This window comes from Podarcis gaigeae (assembly GCF_964106915.1).
Source record: "Podarcis gaigeae genome assembly, chromosome: 17".
NCBI classification, from domain to species: Eukaryota; Metazoa; Chordata; class Lepidosauria; order Squamata; family Lacertidae; genus Podarcis; species Podarcis gaigeae.
In genome coordinates, this window is record NC_139694.1 from 33,693,128 (window position 1) to 33,719,204 (window position 26,077).

Genomic DNA, 26,077 nt, shown 5'->3' on the forward strand with positions numbered 1-26,077 from the left:
AGAAAGTGAGGAGGAATTAAAGAACCTTATATTGAGGGTGAAAGAGGAGAGCGCAAAATATGGTCTGAAGCTCAACATCAAAAAAATGAAGATCATGGCCACTGGGCCCGTCACCTCCTGGCAAACAGAAGGGGAAGAAATGGAGGCAGTGAGAGATTTTACTTTCTTGGGCTCCATGATCACTGCAGATGGTGACAGCAGTCACAAAATTAAAAGACACCTGCTTCTTGAGAGAAAAGCAATGACAAACCTAGACAGCATCTTAAAAAGCAGAGACATCACATTGCCAACAAAGAAGGCTGATCGCAAAAGAATTGATGCTTTTGAATTATGGTGCTGGAGGAGACTCTTGAGAGTCCCATGGACTGCAAGAAGATCAAACCCATCCTTTCTGAAGGAAATCAGCCCTGAGTGCTCACAGGAAGGACAGATCCGGAAGCTGAGGCTCCAATACCTTGGCCACCTCATGAGAAGAGAAGACTCCCTGGAAAAGATCCTGATGTTGGGAAAGTTTGAGGGCACAAGGAGAAGAGGACGACAGAGGACGAGATGGTTGGATAGTGTTCTCGAAGCTACCAGCATGAGTTTGACCAAACTGCGGGAGGCAGTGGAAGACAGGAGTGCCTGGCGTGCTCTGGTCCATGGGGTCACAAAGAGTCGGACACAACTAAACGACTAAACAACAACAACACTGCTCTTCATCCGAGGATCACAGGGTGCCTAACAGTATAAAAACACAACAATACATAGCATAATTGCAGACAAAACAATGCAACCCCCCCATTTTAAATGCCATAGATGTTTAATCAGAATGTTTTTGCCCGGTGCCTAAAGGTGTATAATGAAGGTGCCAGTCAAACGTCCCTGGGGAGGGCATTCCACAAATGGAGCCACGGCAAAAAAGGCCCCTTCTTGTGTTGCTGACCTCGGGACCTATGGTGGAGGAGACATAAGGAAAAGGACCTTATCAGTTCATATGATATTTTTTTTACTCCTTAATCTGGAGTAGTAATTTTGGTGATACATTTTTGTATGACTTTTCTTAAGTAGAGACAACTAGGAATGTGGCCTAGGGAGAGCTTGTGAGAGCCAGCTAGAAATACCCACCCCTGCCTTAGAACCATTGTAAAATTATCACTCATTTTTTCTCTGGCAGTGCTCTTGTGCCTTTAAAAGGTGCATCACAGGCAGGAACTGAACAGGTGCCGCTTTCCAGGGATAACAAAATTGTTATTGCTATTATTATCTTTCCTCCCAAAATAGCCCAGGGCAGCAGACGCACAAGCAAAAATAATAATTTCAATGCAGATGCAGACTGGGAAAGAGTTCTGCTTAAAAGATTTGTTATAATATGACTTTCTTGCTTTTGAGTCCTAATACTACATCCACAACATCACCGAGTGTCGGTGGAGATTCGTGCTGTGATAAGACTGCATTTAGGATTCATCTGAGGGGTCCAGAAACAGAAGATCAGGAGAAGGAAATGTGTCTTGTGAACACAAGAGGCTACTGCTGCTAGATGCAGATAGGTTCTAGTTCTGCAGTTTACATGGTACCCCCTAATAATAATAATAATAATAATAATTTATTTTTTGTACCCTGCCCATCTGGCTGGGTCTCCCCAGCCACTCTGGGCGGCTTCCAACAAAGATTAAAAATACATTAAAATGTCATTCTCACAACCATTTTCCATGACGGATGAGGCTGAGAAACTGTGAATGGCCCAAGATTTCCCAGCAAGCGTCACACCCAAACAATCAGTCAGAAGCTGGAGCCAGGAGGTCAGTAATAAAACTGCCGCACACAAGATGGAGCAAGCTTGTTTCCTCTGGCTCTGGAGGGAAGGATTCGAACCAATGACTTTGAGTTACAAGAAAGGAGATTCCGACTAAACATACGAGGGGGAAACGTTCTGACAGTAAGGGCTGATCGACAGTGGATTCCTCCCTTGGCAGGTTGTGGATTCTCCTTCCTTGGAGGTTTTCAAACAAAGGTTGGACGGTCATCTGTCATGGATGCTTTAGCTTAGATTCCTGCATTGCACTAGAGGACTTTTGGGGTCCCTTCCAACTCTATGATTCTATGACAACACCCAGTGTCAGTGCTGACATCACTTACGCATCCCTCAGGGCATGCTATGTGTTGTGTGCATGCCACACAGCTTGCACAAGTGACATCAGTACCCCCTGCAGTGTGTGCACATGGCCACTGTGGAATTTTGAGCCTCCTCAAAATTTTTGGAGGGGCCTTGTCGCCCTTCCTGGCACCCCTGGCACTGGTTTCTTCAAAATACCTGTGATGCTTTCTGACTCTCACTTGCAGCCCCTATCACCACCAGTCATTTCTCACCCAGTACAGTGGTACCTCAGGTTAAGAACTTAATTCGTTCCGGAGGTCTGTTCTTAACCTGAAACTGCTCTTAACCTGAAGCACCACTTTAGCTAATGGGGCCTCCCACTGCTGCTGCCACACGATTTCTGTTCTCATCCTGAAGCAAAGTTCTTAACCCAAGGTAATATTTCTGGGTTAGCGGAGTCTGTAACCTGAAGTGTATGTAACCCAAGGTACCACTGTAACTGAGATTTCTGTATGCGTACTCTGGAGACTGCGGTTTTCTCATCTCCACTCTCCGAGCCAGATGGATGGGGAAAGAGAGAGATAGAGAGAGCCAGCAAGCTTTGAAGAAAGAATTCCAGAGTACATACTGCTCCCTTTCAAATCTATATGTCATGACGTAAGGAACTGAGCTTTCATAGGATGCCAGATTACACTTCAAATATAAAGTATATTTCTAGTCCTCACTGTTGCAGTAGGAAATTTCAAGAAAGCATGGTCAATGTCTCTTTGCTGAAGGCCCCGAGGAAGGATTTCTGCTTATAATATGTTTGCAAGTGTGAGTGGACACACCCAACACCAGTTTGTGGGCCACGTCGTAAGAACCATTTCAAAATAATTGAGCTGGCAATGTATTGCGAAGCACAGCCTTCCAAACTCCAGGGGGTGGTATAATTGTGGTACTATTTCTGGGTTAGCGGAGTCTGCAACCTGAAGCGTATGTAATCCGAGGTACCACTGTATTAGGGCATTTGCTTTTGAGTTAACTAAACTGCATATTTGACCTAGTAAACATGCAGACGTGTTGCAACAATGTCTTTGGAGATTGTCCAGGTTCCATTTCTATCCAGACCTGTTACTGGAAGCCAGCTGATAACCAGCATTTCCCAATTAACTCTTTATTTGGTTGTTTATGCCCATTTTATTGAGCAAAAGTCATCATAACCATACCCGTATTTCTCTACTCTGAATTACCTCCTCCTCAAGTTTCTTTCTCTGTTCAGGGATAGAGATAACGTGACGCTTCAGATGTTGTTGGACTCAGGGAACAGGGAACTGAACTGTAAATGCTTTCGTTTGTACTGTGATAGAGCACGCGTGAAAGACTACCGTATTTTTCCATGTATAAGACTATATTTTTCCTTCAATTTTTGAAGTTTAAAATAAGGGGTCGTCTTATACACGGATAGTGAATACAGTGGTACCTCAGGTTAAGAACTTAATTCGTTCCGGAGGTCCGTTGTTAACCTGAAACTGTTCTTAACCTGAAGCACCACTTTAGCTAATGGGGCCTCCTGTTGCCGCTGTGCTGCCACCGCACGATTTCTGTTCTCATCCTGAAGCAAAGTTTTTAACCCGAGGTAATATTTCTGGGTTAGTGGAGTCTGTAACCTGAAGTGTATGTAACCTGAAGCGTATGTAACCCAAGTTACCACTGTAGTGCAGTTTCTTAATTTTGAGTCCCAGAAAATAGGGGGTGTCTTATACCTGGGGAAGTCTTATACACAGAAAAATATGGTATATTTGAGTGACAGTGGCATGCATGGGACCACATCTTTTCTGTGACATATCTATGATGTCTTGATGATGCTTCTGGAAATGTATTATGGGAAACTTTGGGAAACTTTAAAATACTGATGTAACCATTGTTCAGGGCTTCGGGCTTCTTCTCTTTGTGGTAGTGAGAAGTCTTGTCACAGCAATAAAGATCAGGTCTACAGGTCGCTGTTTTGCTTCTATCTCCTGGCTGAAGTCTTTTGTTTGTGACCCTTGACCTGAACCTATGGGATCCAAGGTTAGGCAATTGTGGGGTGATCCAAGGACTCCCTTATACAACTCTCATCGGCAATTATTGCTGCTTCCCCTTGACTGCCATTTTCGGGAGAGGCACAGGTTTTTAAAAACACACAGATAAATCCTTGTGGTTTTTGACAGGCTTGCTAGTTTATTTTGAAATTGCCAGGTTGCTCCAACTCCTCCCCATTTACTGATTAAACATGGAGAGATTGCAAAAGGGCAATGGCTTGGAAGGGGGCTCAGAGGATAAATACTGAGACGGTAGCTTGCCTCTCCTGTTCCTCCAGATCACCATGGAGGGGACTGCTCTCTACCTGGTGGCTGCCCTCTTGGTCTCTTTCCCGACTTCTTCTCACAGCCAACTGTAAGTACAGGTTGATTTCAGCAGTTCACACCAGCACCACATTTCTTAAGAAGTGGGGTACAAGCCCCACTTCTTTCAATGGTGCTCATTTCCATGTAGACACAGTTAGAATCAATGTCTTGGTGATGGGTCAATAGCCACTTCATTCATTCTGTCTTTAAGGTGCCGCAAAACTTTGTTTTTGCTACAAAATAAGGCCTCTGACTAAAGTAACGGGGGGGGGGGAGTGTGCTTTAAAAGGGACAAAGATGCCACAAGACAAACATATTTCAACACCCATGGGGGGCACCAGGGGTGCCAACTTGAATAGAATATTGGGGAGGCCCCACATGACATGGTGAACACACACCATTTGAAGGCCAATGCCCATTAACTTGGGGGTCCTGGCACCCTCAAATATCTTATGGGGAGGTGAAGCCCCCTCAGCCCCTAGGAGTTGGCTCCTATGAGGGGCCATGCAAATGGGTCCTCAGAAGTGGTGGCAATGATTAACAGTAGCAGAACTGCAAACAACTACAAACGGTGAAATCCATTGCGCAAGGAGTGCCCACAACACATCCTGGCAGATGCAGCATGGAGGGGCTGTCATATGACATTTAAATGCACCAAACAAACTCACTACTGTGAGCTTTTTCTCCTCTGTAGCTACTCCCTCATCACCCCAAGCGTCCTGCGGGTAGAGACCGAAGAGACGATTGTGGTGGAGGCTCATGGGGCCAACTTTGACGCAGAGGTCACCGTCTCTGTCCATGACTTCCCACAGAAGAGAAACACCCTGTACATGGTCAAGACTCGCATAGAGCCAGCAAGTGGCATGATGGTGACCCCAACCATAAAGGTGGGTGCAGAGTGACGATTAGGGATGATGACATTTTGTGCACGTCAGTCCTATACATGCACAAATCATGCTGCAGTCCTATACACACTGAACCTGGTAGAACACAGTACTACTAGCATAGGACTGCACTGTGTGTCAGTTATTTTGGGGGTGTCTGTGTGTGTGCTTATAAGGGACACGGGTGGTGCTGTGGTCTAAACCACAGAGCCTAGGTGTGGCATTAGTATGGAGCCCCCGGTCATCTCACAGACTATTGACCCGTACACCACTAATCCGCTGCCACCAACCAGGTCCTCCCCGGTAAAATCACTTCAGTCTCAGTCAGCTTTTCAATTCATAAAGAAGAGTGTATTTTATTTCAGACTTAAAACAAAACTATTACAGCCTTCCAAACAGTGTTCCTCTTTACTTTCTTAGTCTTATGTTCCTCTCTCTATCTCTGCTACCACCTCACACTCACGGACCAATTGCCCTAACTGTCTACTACCAACTGCCTTTCCCAACCAGCCAAACCACTCAAACCAACCAACTACCCACCCACAATTCCCAATGAACTAACTCCCAGAACTCCTTTATAGACCCACTGACTCCACCCCCTTGGGTCCTGTCTGTGCAGCCTATTTAACTATTTCCCCTCCAGCACTCTCTCATATATGTTAACGTCACATACCTCCCTCTTAAGAAGTTTCAATTCAGGAGGGTTAACTTCTTAAAGTTGATCAAACAGTTTTGTATGTGGGGTTTTTTAATATATCTATCTATATACATACATAAACAAGTAAAATATTGTTTGTCTTTGTTTATCCTTCACTCTCTGGTTTTCGTGATAAGGCATCCGCCACAATGTTCAAGGATCCTTTCACACTTTTAGTTTTTCAGTTTCTAGATCCAGAGGTTGCAAGGCAGGTTTTTCTGACTGGCTGGGGTCATTTTCCAGCACAGGTTTCTCAGCATGCAAAGCCTCAAGCCTCAGTTTCTCTCGCTCTATTTGTAATCTCCCCTTTTCCAGTTGAAGCCCCTCATGCTCCAGGTCAAAGTGTCGTAACCGCTCTTTTTCGATCTGCAGGTGCTCCTTCTCCACTTGCAGGCATTTTGCTTCGATATCCAGTCGCTGTTTCTCTAACTCCAGCTTCTGTTTTTCAAGGCTATTCAGCAGATGAGAATCTTCATAGGCCAGCCTAGCTTGATCAGAGCTTAGATTGCCAAATCAGGAAGGTCACTTTCCTTTTTAGAATCTGGCGACACTGAGGACAGAATCTCTTCTTCTTCCTCAATAGGAAATTCAAAACTCTGTGGATTCTCCTCCTCTTCTTCCACTTTTATTTCTGTTAATGATGCACCTGCTTCTCCGAAGTCTGTAATATTCTGCCATTCAAAACCAGCTTCAGTTGGAAACCCAATTTTCTCATCAATATCTTCGTTGAGAGAATCATCCAAATCAGATGATGGAAGGTGAAAGCCAGCACCCACAAGCTTTATGTTGGTCTTAAGTCACTTCCGTTTCTTAAGGGCCCTCCAATCGAGGTATCGTCTTTTGACTTCTGTTCCCATCCTTTGCTCTCCTTCACCAACAGCATTAACACATTCTGCTATCTCCTCCCAAGCCTTCCGCTTCATCTCATTAATGGTTGCTTCATCCACTATGGTGAGGATGTATCTGTTTCCCCGCTTGCTGGCTCTAGGCAAGGGCCCTATCAGGTCCAGTCCTAACCGTTGAAAAGGGGTTGATATGATAGGCAAGGGGCACAATTTGGCTTTTGTTTTGTCTTGCCCGGTGCCTTTTCTCTGACATATGTCACTGGCTTGACAGTATTGTTTTATTTGCTTCCCCATTCCTGGCCAATAAAAATTTTGAGCCACTCTCCGTTTTGTACGTGTAATACCATATGCGCTCCAAATACACTGTTGTGAGCGTGCTGCAGGATTTTGCCTCGGTATTCATGTGGGATTACTAATTTTCTTTTCACTTCTTCACCCCCCCTGCATGGTGGGCCAAGGACTTCTCGATATAAAAGGTCCTTGCTGAAACAAAACCATTCTGGGCACTCAGGAGTTAACGGCCTCTCCGACTTGGCTGCCTCAAAGTACATTTGTAACTCAGTATCTTCTTTTTGCTTTTTGGCAAAACTTGGGGTTTGACTTTTAGTCAAAGGAAATAAAAAGGTGTCTTTTCTTTCCTCACACAGATTATCCCCTTGCTGTCCTTCAGCATTGTCTGACTCTGCTACTGTATCCCCCCCCCTCAGGCTTGGGTGACTGTGGGCTCCCTTTTGCTCTGGTAACTAGGAAAGCACTCTGCACATGTTCTAAAATGTCCCAACCAATGAGCACAGGGGCGGGAATTTCTTCCGAAAGGGCTACCTGCCACTTCCCTGCCCAATTTTTGAACCTGACATCTATTTCTGCCACCTTTAGGATCTCTGCTTCTTTCGAAATTCCTTTTAATTTCATTACTTTTCCTGGGATTATGGCCTCATCCCTGATTATTTCCGGGTGGACTATGGTGACTTGCGATCCCGTGTCCTTTAACCCGAGATATCTTTTCCCGTCTATCCAGATATACTCTCCAGCGTTCTTTAACAAGAGATTATCTTGTTGTATCACATAACAATGCACGACTTCGGCCTCTACTTCCTCAGCAGGCTTGGGCCTAGTTGGCATTTCTGTTTCCTTGACAACCTGACTAGTTGGGCCCTGCTCCACAGACTGGATACAATATGTCTGTTTCTGTGTGGTGCTAGAACTAGATGTTTCTTTTCCTGGTCTACAATCAAAACTTTTATGCCCTAACTTTCCACATCTCCAACATGAAATGTCTTTAGCTCCTGCATAGCTTGTTTTATTGACTTTTCCCTCAGAAAACTCTGTATGGGTGTGTGCCTTCTCATGTGGGCATTTTGATGAGGGCTGCTTCTCTCATCGGTTTCTGAGGTAAACTTTCCTTTGGTTTGCTGAAATTTATTTTTGTTTGTTACTTGTCCTATACATTTTTGCCAACTTAGTAGGGGTTAAACACCACTGGTACACCATTGAATAATAATTATTTCTTTTAAATCCACATCTTATTTTTTTAAACCAACATTACAAAAAACAGTGCACTTTCGCAACCTGAATGTGCTGTTTCCCCCACCCCAGTCTTATAAGAATTCTGTGAAGTTTTACTAGGCTGAGAATTAGCAACTGGTCACCTACTGAGCTCCATTACTGAGCAGGGATTTGAGTTTGCTACTATTTGCCTTGCAAGCAAAAACCAGGAGATATCCGATTTTTAGCTCCTGATTTGCCCCTGCAGGTTTCTGCCAATGATATGAAGAAGGATTCCAAGCGAAAGCAGTATGTGATTGTTGTGGCCAAGTGTCCTCAGTTCACATTGGAGAGGATGGTTCTGGTCTCCTTCCACAGTGGATATCTCTTCATCCAGACAGATAAAACCATCTACACACCTGGGTCCAAAGGTAAAGCCTTCTGCGAGTCCCTCCCATAACATTATCTGGAACTGCAGGAGGGGTCTGGAGTGGATAACCTACTTGCAATCTGCAGATCTCTGCTGTTCATAGATCCTTCCCTTGCCACCAGAGCTAGGAACGGATGATCCCCACCTCACACAACAGACAGTTACCGTATTTTTCGCCCTATAGGATGCACCGTCCCATAAGGCGCACCTAGTTTTTTGGGGGGGAAATAAAGGGAAAAAAATTATTTTCCCCCAGGCGCAGGGCTGGGGCGGGGGAGGCCCAAGCTTCCCCCGACCCCAGTCCCCAAACAGGCAGCTCTCTGCAAGCCGTGGGAGCCCAGCGCTGGCTCCCGCTGCTCGCTGAGAGGTCCGCGAAGCCTGGAGAGCTGAGCTCAGTGCGCGCAGGCTTCGGCATGCAGGCAACTCTCCGCAAGCAGCGGGAGCGCTCCTGCTGCTTGAGGAGAGGTCCGCGAAGCCTGGTTGGTGCGCACCGACCCCTCTCGCTCTCCAGGCTTCAGCGAAAGCCTGCATTTGTCCCATAGGATGCACACACATTTCCCCTTCATTTTTGGAGGGGAAAAAGTGCGTCCTATAGGGTGAAAAATACGGTAATAATGATAATAATAATAATAATAATAATAATAATAATAATAATAATAATAATAATATTTTATTTATACCCCGCTGGGCTCAGGGCGGCTAATAACCAATGATAAAAACAAGTTGATTAAAATCCAATTTAAAAGATTAAGATACAACATTAAAACATTCGGGTGCAATCTCTTCATAGGAGGAGAAAGGAAAAAGAAAGAGGGGGAGGGAATCAGACTGATTGTAAGCCAAAGGTCAGGTGGAACAACACTGTCTTACAGGCCCTGCGGAAAGAAATCAGATCCCGCAGGTCCCTGGTCTGATGAGGCAGAGCGTTCCAGCAGGCTGGAGCCAGGGTTGAAAAGGCTCTGGCTCTGGTTGAAGCCAATCTAACTTCCTTAGGGCCCAGGACCTCTAGGGTGTTGCCATTTATGGACCTTGAGGCTCTCCGTGGGGCATACCGGGAGAGGCAGTCCCGTAGGTACGAGGGTCCTAGGCCATGAAGGGCTTTAAAGGTCAAAAGCAGCACCTTAAATCTGACCCTGTACTCCACCGGGAGCCACTGCAGCTTGAAAAGCACTGGGTGAATATGCTCCCATGGCAGAGACCCCGTGAGGAGCCTCGCTGCAGCATTCTGCACCCGCTGGAGTTTCTGGGACAGCTTCAAGGGCAGCCCCGCATAGAGCGAATTACAGTAGTCAAGCCTGGAGGTGACCGTCGCATGGATCAAGTTGAAGTTTGTCTGAGAGAGACATACACATCACAACTCTTTTACCACTGGTAAACAGGTTTTGCACTTGTTAAAGAACCAGCAGACTCTCTTCTACCAAGACAATCATGGCAAGACAGAAGTACTGTTTTGGGGGGACAGGGGAGGGCAGGTGTGGGGGACACCCTGGTCCTGAATGAGGTAACTGTGCCCCTGAAGGACCAGGTGTGCAGCCTGGGAGTCATTTTGGACTCACAGCCGTCCATGGAGGCACAGGTCAATTCTGTGTTCAGCTGCATCTGTGTTCACCCTATCTGCCCATGGACTGGCTCGCCAGAGCGGTACGTGCTCTAGTTATCTCCCGCTTGAACTACTGCAATGCGCTCTACGTGGGGCTACCTTTGAAGGTGACCCAGAAACTACAACTAATCCAGAATGTGGCAGCTAGACTGGTGACTGGGAGTGGCAGCTGAGACCATATAACACTGGTCCTGAAAGACCTACATTGACTCCCAGTACGCAGAGCCATAGCTAGGTGATCTTGCGCCCCTGGCAGAAACGTCCAGATTGCGCCCCCTAGCCATGGACAAATTAGCTCTTCTTTCTGCCTCTCCTCCAACCCCCCCCCCCCGCTCCACCCATTCAAATCACCCTCTATTTAAAACCTTTTCTTATGAGGCAATAATTGATATTTTTTATTTACAGACATATTTATGGAAATATTTTTAGCTGATTTTGCGCCCCCCCCCATCGCCTGCACCCTGGCAGGGGCCCACCTCACCACCCCTTAGCTATGGCCCTGCCAGTACATTTCCAAGCGCAATTGGGCGAAATACGTTGGAACCGCTTACAACAACTTCACATTTGCTTAACTATTTGTAAAAAAAAAAAACCACTTGAGAGAGTTTATGTTGCAAAGAGTGTTTGTTTCCTGACTGGTGACACTTTACATTAGAAATATAAACTGTGTTCTAGTCAGTTTAACTTATCCTGATCAAGTAAGCCCACCTCCCAAAGTTCTCCTGTGTAGGATCTAGAGATCTCCAGCAAATACCATATTTTCCAGTGTATAAGACTAGGATTTTTTTAAACCAAAATTTAGGTTTAAAATTGGGGCTGATCTTATACACAGGTAGTGCTGAGGGATGTTTTCTTAATTTGGAGTCCCCCAAAATAGTCTTATAGATGGAAAAATACAGTAATTATCAGCATTCTTAAAATATTGCTGTTCAATGAGTGCTTTGAGGGAAGACATGAAACTTTGTCAAACCAAATGTACAGGGTATATGACAAACATCTTCTCTTCTTTCTCAGTGCACTACCGTATCTTTTCTGTGAATCACAAAATGCAGATTTTGGATAAGCCTGTGATTGTCGAGTTTGAGGTGAGTGGTTCGTGTATGTGTCCTTGTGGTTGGTACAGTCAGAGCCATTTTCATTGGAGAAATGTTGGAGAGTATGCTTTATGGCTGAGCAAAGATTTGCTGGTCTCGATCCAGCGCATCATATCTGGTCTCCTCATCTCGATGGTGCACAACTTGTGTGGACACAAGCTCTTGTGCTCCGTAAGAACTCTTGCACTGTGGCAGGGCTGGATTGAGGTTTGATGATGCCCTAAGTTACTGAAGGTAATGGGGCCCTTTATATGTCCAGCTGTCCTTTGTTAACAACAAATTGTTGCTGTTTTTTGTGTTGAATATATGCTATATAGTAATTTATGGACCTAATAGGTGTCTAAAGCCATTTGCACATAACAAAACATGTATTTTATCAAAGTAATTGTTGAACTGAAATACAATTAAGAAGAAGTATATTAATAATGAAATAATAATTAAGCTCTAAATGTATGTAGGTTTTATTTTATTTGTTTTTTATGTTATATTTTTGAAATGTACATCCAGTTTTTTTCCTTTAAATTTTTTTTGGTCCCCCAAGAGAGTGGGGCCCTAAGCTATAGCTTGTTTAGCTTATACATAAATCCGGCACTGCACTATGGAATACAAATATTAAGTGCCAGCGTTTTTATTATTACTTTTCCAACATCCCTTTAAATATACTTTTCCTCTTTCAGACACCTGAAGGAATTGTTGTCAGGCAGTCATTCATCAATCCTACTTCAAGAAACTTCCAACCTCACCCCTTACCAGAGATTGTCAGGTATTTGCCATGAATATTACCTCAAACCTAAGGGACACAGGTGCTGCTGTGGTCTAAACCACAGAGCCTAGGGGCTTGCTGATCAGAAGGTTAGCGGTTTGAATCCTCGCGAGGGGTGAGCTCCCGTTCCTGAGTCCCTGCTCCTGCCAACCTAGCAGTTCGAAAGCACGCCAAAAAGGTGCAAGTAGATAAATAGGTACCGCTCTGGCGGGAAGGTAAATGGCATTTCCGTGCGCTGCTTTGGTTCGCCAGAAGCGGCTTAGTCATGCTGGCCACATGACCCGGAAACTGTACGCCGGCTCCCTCGGCCAATAAAGCGAGGTGACCGCCGCAACCCCAGAGTCGTCTGCGACTGGACCTAGCAGTCAGGGGTCCCTTTACCTTTATTACCTCAAACCAAATTTGTACACAGGACTGTTTTATTCAGCCAGAACGTGCCTGAACTCAGTTCCGGTGCCTCTCAGGTTGGCGCCATTGCCATTCTAAGTGAACGAGGGAGGTGTTCATGTTGGGTTCTAGCACCTATTTTTCTAGGAAAAAATAGCACTGTTTGTATAGAAAGTGAGCTGAAACAGCAATTGGCAAAGAAAGCACATCAATGATGAATTAATGATGTAAGGAGGGAGCTGCAGCCCAAGATAGGAAAAGAGGTAGTAAGGGAACATCTAGCTACTTTAAATGAATTCAAATCTCCAGGGCCTGATAAGCTGCAACCAAGGGTACTAAAAGGAGCTTGCGGATGTATGTTCCTGCCCACTTTGGCAAACTGAGCCCCCCACTGTAGCAGAATCATCCCCCTCCCTCAGCCACGGTGCGTTTCTCTACTGGCCTCCAGACAGGACCCTAAGCACCATTTTAATTCCAACCACCATCGGGGGGAATGAGCATCAAGGGACATAGACTATATTCTAACCTCACCCATGGGGAGAAGAGGTCCTGCAACCCATTCTTATTTCACCTTTAATATTATGAGTTGACAAAGCAGAAGCAGTGAAGATTCCTTCCTTTTCCTTCTCTAGTTTGGGGACCTGGAAGATTGTGGCCAAGTACCAAGACTCCCCACAGGAGACCTTCAGCACGCAATTTGACGTCAAGGAATATGGTAAGGAGGACCATCTCTGCTTAGCACTTTTCCTGGTTCACCACAGGCACTGTTTCCTCTTTAATCCCTTGGAAGACGCCCTTTGGTTCTTCAGCTCTGCTTTGGGACTGCTCATTGAAATATACTCGGAGTCCAGTGTGGATTTCATGCTCTTTATTCAGCTCATAGTAGTGAGGAATGGAACTTCCCCTGAAATGTCTGCTTTACATACGTTATTTACACAATGGGCCCCATGTGATTGGCTAGTTCCGGGATTCTCCTGTAGGCCAATCAGGTTGCGGATTCACTTCCACCTGGAGTTGGATTGGGTGGCTCCTGCGGACCAATCAGACTGCTGCCTTCTGGATCCTATTGTTCTAGGACCAATCAGACTGCTGCAATTTGGATCCTATTCAACTCAGTACATAACACTCATACTTTTCAAATTGCAGACACTGTCCTAAAAAGTCACATCTCTCCTCAAATATTTATATGTTCTTCTTCCCCTATTTTTTTCTTTAGTATTGCCAAGCTTTGAAGTCATAGTGGAGCCATCGGCTAAATTTTATTACATTGACAGCAACAGGGATTTCAGAGTGTCTATCACTGCAAGGTGGGTGTCTGCAACTGTGGGAAGGTAAAGACGAGGTATTACCTGCGTGAAAGAAAATTAACATATCTAGAATTAATAGCATAGTAGGGAGCAGCTGTGCCAACTGCAGGTGGCAGAGGTGTCGTCACCCCCTCAATATTCCTTACCAGGGGGTTCAGCCATCCCATTAGTGAGGGGCGTCAGTGGTTGAACCACAGACCCAAACACAGTGCAAGGCATACAATCTGGACAAAAAAGTTGGCTTCCAGGTGGAAAAATCAAAATTGGAAATAGAATTGTTAGACTCAAAAATCAAGAATTTGTCAAGAATGTATAGCTTGCTGTTGAAATGGAACACACAGGATGAAATGGTAAAATCAGCTATGATCAAATGAGCACAAGATGTTGGACATAACATAATGATGGCTGACTGGGAACAGTTATGGACCACAGGTATGAAATTCACGGCATGTAATGCCCTAAGAGAAAATTAATGAAAATGATTTATAGGTGGTACGTGACACCAGTCAAGCTTGCAAAAATTTACCATTTGCCCGATAATAAATGTTGGAAATGTAATGAGACTGAAGGTACATTCTTTCACCTTTGGTGGACATGTCCAAGGATTAAGACATTCTGGGAGATGATTTATAACAAAATGAAAAAGGTATTTAAATATACCTTCCTGAAGAAACCAGAGGCCTTTCTCCTGGGCATGGTCGGCCAATTGGTGCCAAAGAAGGATAGAACTTTTTTTATGTATGCAACAACAGCAGCAAGAATACTCATCGTGAAGTATTGGAAGACACAAGATTTACCCACCCGGGAAGAATGGCAGATGAAGTTGATGGACTATATGGAACTGGCGGAAATGACTGGCAGAATCCGAGACCAGGGAGAAGAGTCGGTGGAAGAAGACTGGAAAAAGTTTAAAGACTATTTACAGAAATACTGTAAAATTAAGGAATGTTAGAAAAATGTGGGAATGAAGTTATATGGCTTTAGTAGAAATGTTATAAGGAATTAAGTATAAATAGATTATTAGAGTATTAAAGGAAAAAATAAGGGCAGAATATGTTAAGATAATTATAGGATAGAAAACAGAGGAAGATGGAAAGGAATTGCTGAAACAATTAACAGAAGTGGAATACAAAAAGGGAGGTGTGAGGAGGTCGTTGAAACAAGTGAATGAAAGATAAGATATTGAAATTGATTGATGTGTTTTAAATTGTTTTTATTTTGTTTTGTTAGTTTAATGTGTTAGTGTTATGTAGTGTTTTTATGTTATGTTATGTAGTGTTTTGTATTGTATTGTATTGTTCATTTTGTTCTGTAGTGTTTAAATTGTTGGAAAAGTAATAAATATTATTTTTTTAAAAAACCACAGTGCAGCATCAAAGGCACTGTGCAGCAATCAAAGCCATTGAAGCTGTGTGACTCTGGGCAAGGCCTCCTCCCGACGATGTGCGTGTGTCGTCCCACATTGGGTGTGTGATGTCACAGGCGCATACCAATCTTTGCCTCAGGGTAGCACCTCTGGCGGGGTGTTAATAGCAGCGCTCTCTCTCTCTCTCTCTCTGTGTGTGTGTGTGTTTGTGCAAGGTTTATGTTGGGACCCCAGCACAGGAGGAAAGTTTTTCAGCATGATGTGAGCGCAAAAGCCCTTTCTCTCCTTGTTATTCCCAGCAGTGGCGTAGCGTGGGTTGTCAGCACCTGGGGTAAGGCAAGTAATTTGCGCCCCCTAACCCGTGGATTTGCGCCCCCTAACCCTAACCCCCAGATGTTGCGCCCGGTGCGGCCGGCCCCCCCTGCACCCCCCACGCTACGCCACTGATTCCCAGCAATTGTTACTGAGAAGTATGGTGCCTCTAACAGATAGCCCTATCCTTTTTGAATTTGGCCCTTATTTGACATTGGATTTTGTTGTTTTAGGTTCCTCTATGGGAAGAGTGTGGAGGGTATGGCCTTTGTCCTCTTTGGAGTGAAAGTGGATGGCGTCAAACACAGCATTCCAGACTCACTCCAGAGAATTCAGGTAGGGTGTGTTTATGTGTGTGTACTCTCTCTCTCTCACACACACACATGCACAAACACATGTATCACTTGGCTTACCTCCCATTTTCCTTTTCAGATGAGTAATGGAGAAGGGGAAGGAATCCTAAGGAGAGACATCCTTCAGACTCGATTTCACAACCTCAACAATCTTATTGGGCACTCCCTCTATGTCTCTGTGACAGTGATGACAGAGTCAGGTGAGTGTCAGTCTGAAAACCAGATGGAATAGGATGGAATTTTATTATTCATTAAATTTTTATACCGCCCTCCTTCTGAGGATCACAGGGCGGTTTGCAATATAGACAGACAAAAATACACAACATAGTAACAAAACAAAATACCTGTCCCTGCCCCTGCAGTTTAAAAGGCCATAGATTGTTTAACTACCGTAGCTGAAGGCTTGGAAGGAGAGGAATATTTTCGCCGGGCACCTAAAGATATGTGTTGAAGGCACCAGGCGAGCCTGTCTAGGGAGAGCGATTCACAAGCGGGGAGCCAGTACAGAACTCTCGTGTGTCACCGTCCAGACCTCTTGTGAATGTTGGAGTCTGACTAACCTGCCGCAGTTCATAATGTTGCTTTGAGACTATTCAGCCCCTTCTGATTTGGATTTTTACAGCCAGACATTTGATTATGTAACATTATGAAGCCAAAATATTTAATCTTGCAAAGAAATAATCTTCACCCAACTCCTGGAAAGAAATATATATTAGACCTGTATTTTGCTGCCTGCGACGAAGAAGGTCAAATGATGCTCTCTACCTTGCCATTAGGGTTGGCATTTTAAAGAGCCTTGCTGTATCATTTAGACACCAATTCCTGCCTTCATTTATCCCTTTACAAGTCTGCAATCCCTAGTCACGCTTTTCTGAAAGTAGGTCCCATTGAACTCAGTGGAATTTACTTCTGAGTAGACCTACATTGGCTTCTCCAAGGTCTCTTATTATTTTTAATGATTTTAACTATTTAGTTACTGAAATTTTCAAGTGGTGTACTGTACATAAAAACGACAAAAAAGCATACAGTGGATAAAACTAATTAAAATTCATCGTAAAAACAGAAAACCTCCTTTAAATGCCTGCTGAAAGGCTCTGAAACAATTGGAAGATTTCTCTCTCCCTGTCAAGCAGCTTGGCTTCATTCCTTCTCTGAGTCCCCTCTTTTCCTTCCTGCAGGCAGTGACATGGTGGTGACTGAGCGATCTGGCATCAGCCTTGTGACATCGCCCTATCAGATCCACTTCACGAAAACCCCCAAGTACTTCAAGCCAGGGATGCCCTTTGAACTGATGGTAATGTTCACCTGAGTCTCTCTTCCTTTCATGGCCCAGTCCCAGGCTCTTGGAAATCCACAGTGGCAAACATAAGGAGCCGTGGGAAATCTCTTAAATCCATGGATGTCTTGGGGAAAAGTGGTGTTGGCTCTGCAGAGATGGCTGCATCTCACGTTCATTCACCTCTTCTCAATTGCTTAGGTGTTTGTCACCAATCCTGATGGCTCCCCGGCTTCCCGTGTTCCTGTGGTGACAGAGCCAATTGCAGCTGATGGAACCACCCAGAATGATGGGACAGCCAAGCTGATCCTGAACACGCCAGCAAACAGCCAAGAGCTCAGAATCACAGTGAGTCCCCCCGAGGCCGTGCCAAGTTCCCTTCAAATGCATGAATTGTGCTATTGGCAGTTCCTGTGTGTATCTTCTGCACACAGAACCAAAGCAACTGTTCACGGGGGTACTTAGGAATTTTTAAGGAAGGGTCCATAGCTCAGTGCAATAGAGTTTTGTTAGCCCCCAAATGGGAAGTGAGCGAGGTCCCAACCAAAGAGGATTGACAACTTAAGTTGACAGAATATGCACAACTTACAGATTTAACATATAGAATAAGAGAGCAAGGAGAACATACGTTTAAAGAAGGCTGCAAAACATGTATTCAGTATATGGAAAATAACTATACAGCTGAAAACGCTGGCAGCATTAAGATGAATTCAACAGAGTAAATAATTTTTGATGGATGTAAAAGTGGAAAACTGATTTGAATGGTTATACAGTGGTACCTCGGGTTACAGACGCTTCAGGTTAGACGCTCCAGGTTACAGACTCCACTAACCCAGAAATAGTACCTCGGGTTAAGAACTTTGCTTCAGGATGAGGCCCCATTAGCTAAAGTGGTACCTCAGGTTAAGAACAGTGTCAGTTTAAGAACGGACCTCCACAATGAATTAAGTTCTTAACCCGAGGTACCACTGTAGTAAAATATGCAGGGATGTATGATATGTAAAATGAACCATGGGAAGAGAAGAAGGGAAGCCATTGGATTTTTTAAAGTTTGTAAAATGTTTATTTGAAATTGTAAAATTGAAAATTTAATAAAAATTATTAAAATAAAAAGTTCTGGGAAGCAGACTGGGAAAGTGTGGACCTGTACCTAGAAAGTTAAGTGTGGATAACTTTTTCCACTTTCTGTAGGTAAAAACCAAAGATCCCCAACTTTTAAATGAACGCCAGGCAACCAAGACCATGATAGCTACAGCGTACCAGACCCAAGGAGGATCCGGAAATTATCTCCATTTGGCAGTCACAGCTACGGAGCTGAAGGCTGGAGACAACTTGCCTATCAATTTCAATCTGAAGGGCAACAACCAAGAAGTGCTGGATCAGATCCAATATTTCACCTATATGGTACGTACTGGGCAGAATGGAAGCCTGAGGGCCAAGTCTCTATACACCTGTTAATACTGAAGCTGGTGAGAGAGGTGTCTAGTCCTCATGGAAAAACAGGTTTCAGCAGTCATTTCCTACAGCACCTGCCTTCTTTGGTTGCTTTGGGTTAAGCTTCACATTACAATGGCACTTATAAAGGCATTCCTCAGAGATGGAAGGGAGACAAAGTCCCGACCTGAGAAGAATGGGTGATAAAGATGATGGATTAGGCCAAAATGGCGAAAAAGACTGGGAAGATCAGAAATCAAGAAGATAGAAATTTTACTAAAGAATGGGACAAATTTATAATTTACCTCAGAGAACACTGTAAACAACTAAAAACTTTGGCAGGACTGTAACAACACTTGTAATGTAACAAGAACTATGGGAAAACAGGGATTTTTAAGAAAATGGAGAATTTTAAATGATGCAGTTAAAAGAAAATAATGTAGACGGAACCCATAGAGGGGCAGAGGGAAGTCCAAGGATTCATGGAATCCTATATGTAAATTGTGAAAACCAATAAAAAATGTAAAAAGAAGAAGAAAGGTATCCCCCAAAATAAACTTTTCCATGTCGCTGTGCTCCATGAGGTGAAAAACATTTGCATTACACTTGTTATGTGAGTTAGCCCAATTGCATGGAGTTTTGTTCAAACCAATCTATGCTTGCTAACCTGCTTCACGTTAAACAGGATGTCTTGTTCACCACCAGATCTTGACAAAGGGGAAAATGTTCAAGGTTGGGAGGCAGCGCAGAGAAGCAGGACAGAATTTGGTGACCTTTTCCTTGCCCATCACCCCAGAGCTCATTCCTTCCTTCCGGATTGTGGCTTACTACCAAGTGGGGAACAGTGAGATTGTGGCCGACTCTGTCTGGATGGATGTGAAGGACACCTGCATGGGAACGGTAGGTGAATCTTCTCATGGATTTCCTGTAACAGTGCAAGCTATTGCAGAAGTGCAATAAATTCACTTCCCTCCAACCCCACTCCATCACTCACTGTTTTTAAGAACATTTGGAATGAGAGTCCTCTCACAGTTTTGTTTCACTTTGGATTAGAAAATGAGTAGAACCTTACAATGTACGTGCAAATGTTTTAACCCATAATAACTAAAATGGGAGGGGGAAAAGAAATCCAGCTCATATTTCAATGCAAAACCACTGAATCTGTCCAATCTGAAACAATAGGAGAACCAAAACGCAGCTATTCTTTGAAATTTGCATTCTCTGAATGTTCTCAGGCACTTCTCCAACCAAATAATGCATCCACAGAGGTGTTATATTAGAGGAATGTGTGCATATGATATGTGGGAAAGGACATAATATATAAAAAACCAGCATATTAAATTTGTTATATTCCTGCAAAAAATGTGCATTTTAGGAAAAATTGCATATAAAAATGTGCACATGTATGTATGCACATATTAGGAGGAATTATGAATTGTCATGAGGTATTTTAAAAGGTACAATTACAGAAAATTAAATTTAATATTAGAGAAATGATAAACTCGGAGAAACAAAAATAGACAAATTCTTCCATCCTACCAAATACGTGTTTCTTCACACATACATAAAAAAAGAACACCTGTCATCGTACAGCCCCCTTCATTGGAGGATTTGTACTGTGGTCTAAACCACAGAGCCTAGGGCTTGCTGATCAAAAGGCTGGTGGTTCGAATCCCCGTGACGGGGTGAGCTCCTGTTGCTCGGTGCCAGCTCCTGCCAACCTAGCACTTCGAAAGCACGTCAAAGTGCAAGTAGATAAATAGGTACCACTCTGGTGGGAAGGTAAACGGTGTTTCCGTGCGCTGCTTTGGTTTGCCAGAAGTGGCTTAGTCATGCTGGCCACATGACTGTACGTCGGCTCCCTCAGCCAGTAAAACGAGATGAGCGCCTCAACCCCAGAGTCGTCCGTGACTGGACTTAATGGTCAGGGGTCCCTTTACCTTTACTGCCATTTTACAATCCTGGATTTTCATGAAGACGAGGTCAGGTAGGGGAGCTGAAGAGAAAGCAGGTTGCACAACAGTAGTGACAATGGCAGGGCTGTTGGAAAGGAAAGACACTGAAAATGGAAAGAAGTGGAAGAGGTCCGAACCGATTGGGAAGGGAAGTTTGTGTCATTGAAATTCTACTCAATATTGATCCAGAGTGGATTTCAACGTATAGTTAGCAGAGTAAAAACTTAAACACATTGCAGGATTCTCAAAAAATAGACCAGAGGCAATTGTATTTCATCCAGTAGAGCTATACTGCTACTGAAGGCGAATGAGCATAATGGTCACAAATCCAATACATTCAGGATTGGCACTGTCCATAAGAAATCCAGTTGCAGCAGACTTAACTTAAACCTACAACTACTTATAATTATAAACTTTAACACTATATACGGAACACCACACCAGAAGGAAAAGAGATGGAATGAGAGAATGAAACCCAGGCTCCTTCTTGCCTCACTATTATAGTCAGCATGACCTTGACAAAAAGAGATAACAGAACCAGTTTAAGCCTTCTCAGAAGGAATAAATCAAATATCAGTAACCTTCTGCTTGATTCTTTCACACAAAGAAGCTTCCAGAATTCTCTTGAATTTATTAGAATAGGAAAGATCCCTGCACATCAGATCAATACTTTCTACACCAAGAAATTCAATCTGAGAGTTTGTTTCTACTCTTTTAAATGTCAACAAGGAGAAATAGCAGAGATGGGTACAAAACAGAAGCTAACACTAAAATGCTAACATAACAAAGTTTTCCTCAGCTCTCTTCTTGCTATACTGAAACCCTGCTTTAAACTGCCACTTTTCCTCCTCAGTGGGTCATCCCCCCCCCCACTGCTGCTATCTCTACTCAACCTTGGCCATTGTTGAAAACCAACCTGTCAGGGAACTGACATCGGAGCCAGAAGTGGAGGCAGGGCTCCCAAGCGATGCCGGAGAAGGGCCAAGTAGGGAGAGAGGGAACTCATCGGCTGGGGAAGGAAATCAGCGTAACACCAGAGATAAAGGGGGGCGGATGGGGGAATCGGAGAGGGGGCTCCAGGACTCTTCGACGGAGACCAGCGGGGAGAGCACAGGTCCTCCGCTACCCACACCCACCCTGCGCGGAAGACTTCTGCGCAGGGAAAGTAGGCGTAGACTTGGCGTCAAAGAACTTCTTTGCTGGAAGAAGTTCAAGAAACGCCCACTGACGGATTCTGCTAGCGACTGAACAGCCACGAAGTGAAGGGCTGTCCAGACAGAAAAGGTTTAACCAGGCTACCTAGCCAGGAGTGGCGGCAACTTACGCATGAGCAACCCCATATAACCATTACACAACCTTTTCCTGTCAGCGTGTCTCCATCCCTGCCTCTGCTTCCTTTCCTCAGCTGCCATGTGTGTGAGAAATAAAGGATTCAGAGCCCTCAAATATTCCATAGTACTTTCACAGAATGTATTTCCTGGCATCATATGCTGTCTTCAACATGAAGTTCCAGATTCAATCAAGTAATTTAGAACAGGTATTTTATTAACAGGCAAACATCCATAGATATACAACTGAATTGAACCTTCTCTAAATGAATAGGCTAACTGACAGGCTTGCTTTTAAGATTACAGTATATTCATCTTATGCATATCCAATTTATGTGCTCCAAATGTCACTGTTTACCAGGTTGCACAGTGTTGATTGTCTGTCTGATCAGAAAGCTACCCTTTGCTTGTCCCCTTGTTCAGCTCTCGGAGAAGGAAACATAGGGGAGATTGGCAAAGTATCTTTACAAATATTTAAAAGACTGACTTAATATAAAATAGCGATTCTTCTTCCCTCCCAAGACAGTCATTCAGACACTTTCCCTGCCACGGAACTGAACTTCTTTGTTGCCTTGTTCAAGCAGCTGGTTGTGAAAGGAGAACATCGGGAAGATGACCAGATCCACGAGCCAGGAGATCAAGTGTGTATCAAACTCGAAGGAGATGCAAATGCTTGGGTTGGTCTTGTGGCTGTGGACAAAGGAGTCTATGTGCTTAACAAGAAGTACAAGCTTACACAAAGCAAGGTGAGGCCGGGAACGATGCATGATGACACAAGAATGTACAAAATTCAGTTGGTAAAGGCACATTCACCAGGGCAGGGGCTGTTGGAGATTGATTGGGAAATGTACACAATTACTTGTAAGAATTATGTGCACGTTCTCCATGAGGCCTGGGTGAATGTGCACAATGGTGGATTGTGATGTACATTAACCCTTCACCTTACATTTCCCCTTAACGTTTATTGATTGATTTCCCCCTCTCATACTGTGCCTGCTCCATGTCAGATATGGGACTCAGTGGAAAAGAGGGATATTGGATGTACAGCCGGCAGTGGCAGGAACAATCTGGGTGTGTTTGAAGATGCTGGACTTGCTCTGGTGACCAGCAATAAGCTTTCCACGCAACAGAGATCAGGTATTATTGGGGAGGGTGTTGGTGCCGGTGAGATGGCAAAGGAGTGAGAAAGACCTTTCACCTAAGAGCAGGGCCTAGACCAGCGGTTCTCAACCTGTGGGTCCCCAGATGTTGTTGGACTACAACTCCCATCATCCCTGACCACTGGTCATGCTGGCTAGGAATGATGGGAGTTGTAGTCCAACAACATCTGGGGACCCACAGGTTGAGAAACACTGGCCTAGACTCTTTTCTGGCTCAAGTACTAGCATGGCATTGTCTGCAGGCTATGCCCCAGGATGCCAGGCAGGGGGTGGGGTGGGGGTGCAGGTTCTTGGACTGAACTGTCCCACTACCCCCCACTGTGTGATATGCAAATACACGTGACAAATCTCAGAAGACTGCTATTTCTAAGAAACAGCTTCAACAACCAGGACAATCAGAAATACTCCACATTGCACCCCCTGTAAGATGTCTTAATGAGAAATGGCAGCTATCAGGAGTTCATTGTCCCATGTGTAACATGTAGTTAAGCCTTACATAATGGGACTCGGTGGGAACCACTTTTACGTAAACACGCATAAAGTCAGTCTCCAAAAGAATTAGAATTCAGCGGTACTAACAGCTTATTTCAGTTCCAAACAATTAGTTCCTTTTCCTCCCTTTTCTACTCCAGATCCAAAGTGCCCTCAGCCTGCAAGACGCCGACGCCGCTCTGTACAGCTCATTGAATCTAAAGCAAGTAAAGGTATGTGATGCATGGCAAAGGCTTCATCTGCAAGAATGGTGGAGGATTTTGCAATCATTGAACATGAATTCCAGTTCTTCTCCAAAATCTCTCATTCAGCTACCAAATGAACCCATTGATTTTCACACGAGTATTAATGAACCTTATCAATGCCAACTTGTTAAATAAATCCAACGAAATTAATGACACTCTTTCTGAACCCAGAACATATTTAACAATTATTTCTTATACTAACATTGCTCCGTTCATTGTCTTTGTTTTGGAGTGATGGTAGGCATTCACATTTATTGTGATGCACTAGTCCTAGATCCTGCTGAGTTCCAGAAGAGGGGAATTTTTTTTCAGAAATATTGTAACTTGGAGATGTGATTTTAACTGACCTGACCTCAGAGGTTTCAGAAAGCGATTCAGTGCCTGTTTCCTCAGAAGGGATGGTGGGTTGGAGTGGTGTCAAAACAGCTTCCTCGTTCCGCTGAGCCACTTGGTCAGAATCAATTCACTCTACAATGGCTAACAAATCAATACTTAGCCTTCAGGCACCCTAAAACGCAATCCCTCTTGGCAATGTTTTATACCCATCCAACAGTTTCACTTTTTCAGGCATTCCCGGCATATACCACCCTTTCTCAACTTTTGGGCCTTAGATGTTGTTGGACTACAACTTCCATAATCCCTGACCGCTGGTTGTGCTAGCTAGGGATGATGGGAGTTGTAGTCCATAAACATATGGGGACCCAAGTGTGGTGTTCGTACGGAGCCCCCGGTCGTCTCACGGACTATTGACCCGTACACCACTAATCCGCTGCCACCAACCAGGTCCTCCCTGGTAAAATCACTTCAGTCTCAGTCAGCTTTTCAATTAATAAAGAGTGTATTTTATTTCAGACATAAAACAAAACTTTTACAGCATACCAAACGGTGTTTCTCTTTACTTTCTTGGTCTTATGTTCCTCTATCTCTGCTACCTCCCCACACTCAAGACTAACCGCCCTAACTGTCTCTCTATTACCAACTGCCTTTCCCAACCAGCCAACCCATGAAACCCAACCAACTGCCCACCAACAACTCCCAACGAACTCCTCCCAGAACTCCTCTCAGAACCAGTTTTATAGACCCACTGACTCCACCCCCCTGGGTCCTGTCTGTGCAACCTATTTAACCATTTCACCTCCAGCACTCTCTCATATATATTAACGTTACACCAAGGCTGAGAAACGCTGCCTTATATGCTCCACCATCTCACCACCACCAGGAGAATCCAAAACAATAACATTCATAGCATTTATTTGCACTAGGGGCTGCGCATCTGCTTATCTTGCTTACCAGCCCCACCTACCCCCCACCCCCACTTGCCAACTCTCCCACTTCCTTTACACCTCACTCAACCCCCATCTCCTCACAGTTTACCTTACACCCTCATTCCCATGATCTCCAGTCGCTGCCACCACTGGAGGGGGGGAGACACAGAAAGAATCCCCTCCATTGCTTCTGCCAGTGGCAGCAGTGATGACAAGGAGAGCATGATAACACCTTCTTGGGTTTCTCACTGCCTGGCCAACCCAACTGCTCACTTGGCCTGCTTGTATGCCTCCTTGGACTGCCTGCCTCCTATTGGCAGCCATGCAAACAACAGCATGACAACATCTTATATTATTACTATAGAATAAGATAACAGCTTTCTTCTGATGCCTGTTGGGAGTAGGAAAACAACAGTGGTATGGGAAACATTCTTTGATATTTCCCATGTTGTTTGCATATTTCAGCTGGCCAATTTCAGAATCGGACACTAAGGAAGTGTTGTGAAGATGGCATGCATGAGAACCCCATGGGCTACAGCTGTGAAAAGCGTATACAATACATTGTGGATCAGACTGAGTGCCAGAATGTTTTCCTTGAATGTTGCCGCTTCATCAGAGACATATTGAATGAGAATGAGCAGGATGAAGAACTGATACTGGCAAGAAGCAAGTAGATTTTTAATAATAATAATAATAATAATAATAATAATAATAATAATAATTCAGAGGCGCACTATTGGGGAGATGGTAAGTAAGTCTCTCAGAACACTATGGAAGGGCTGCAAAACCCTTTGTTACTTATGTGATCCCATTGCCCTATCTGACACTTTCTGCTTATGTAAAGATTGGGCCCTGGTCTGAGGAGACTGCAGATTTGACAGAAGGAAAGGGAATGAGAGAGGGGTGAAAGGAGTGAAGAGAAAGCAGAAGGATATGAGAAGAGAAGGCACAAG

The 26,077-nt window shown here is 44.2% G+C and overlaps 2 protein-coding genes and 1 pseudogene across 4 annotated transcripts in view; 1 reads left to right on the forward strand and 2 right to left on the reverse strand.

Moving 5' to 3' along the window:
* The window catches only part of IL27RA (interleukin 27 receptor subunit alpha), an 818,781-nt gene that overhangs the window by 30,447 nt on the left and 762,257 nt on the right, over positions 1–26,077 (reverse strand). The window lies entirely within an intron of this gene.
* LOC310834575 (A.superbus venom factor 1-like) overlaps positions 4,348–26,077 on the forward strand; it is a 56,929-nt gene continuing 35,199 nt past the window's right edge. The window contains exons 1-17 of the mRNA XM_083718262.1: positions 4,348–4,495; positions 5,141–5,333; positions 8,626–8,788; positions 11,402–11,472; positions 12,159–12,244; positions 13,264–13,346; positions 13,848–13,938; positions 15,850–15,952; positions 16,049–16,169; positions 17,148–17,263; positions 17,447–17,593; positions 18,437–18,649; positions 19,385–19,579; positions 22,547–22,708; positions 22,970–23,099; positions 23,755–23,826; positions 25,590–25,790. Of these exons, the coding sequence (XP_083574388.1) occupies positions 4,425–4,495; positions 5,141–5,333; positions 8,626–8,788; positions 11,402–11,472; positions 12,159–12,244; positions 13,264–13,346; positions 13,848–13,938; positions 15,850–15,952; positions 16,049–16,169; positions 17,148–17,263; positions 17,447–17,593; positions 18,437–18,649; positions 19,385–19,579; positions 22,547–22,708; positions 22,970–23,099; positions 23,755–23,826; positions 25,590–25,790 (2,218 nt within the window). The 5' untranslated portion in view covers positions 4,348–4,424. The remainder of the gene's footprint in view (positions 4,496–5,140; positions 5,334–8,625; positions 8,789–11,401; positions 11,473–12,158; positions 12,245–13,263; positions 13,347–13,847; positions 13,939–15,849; positions 15,953–16,048; positions 16,170–17,147; positions 17,264–17,446; positions 17,594–18,436; positions 18,650–19,384; positions 19,580–22,546; positions 22,709–22,969; positions 23,100–23,754; positions 23,827–25,589; positions 25,791–26,077) is intronic.
* On the reverse strand, positions 6,108–8,241 carry LOC310835003 (myb/SANT-like DNA-binding domain-containing protein 4 pseudogene; annotated as a pseudogene). Its single transcript has one exon. The product of its transcript is annotated as a myb/SANT-like DNA-binding domain-containing protein 4 pseudogene (transcript).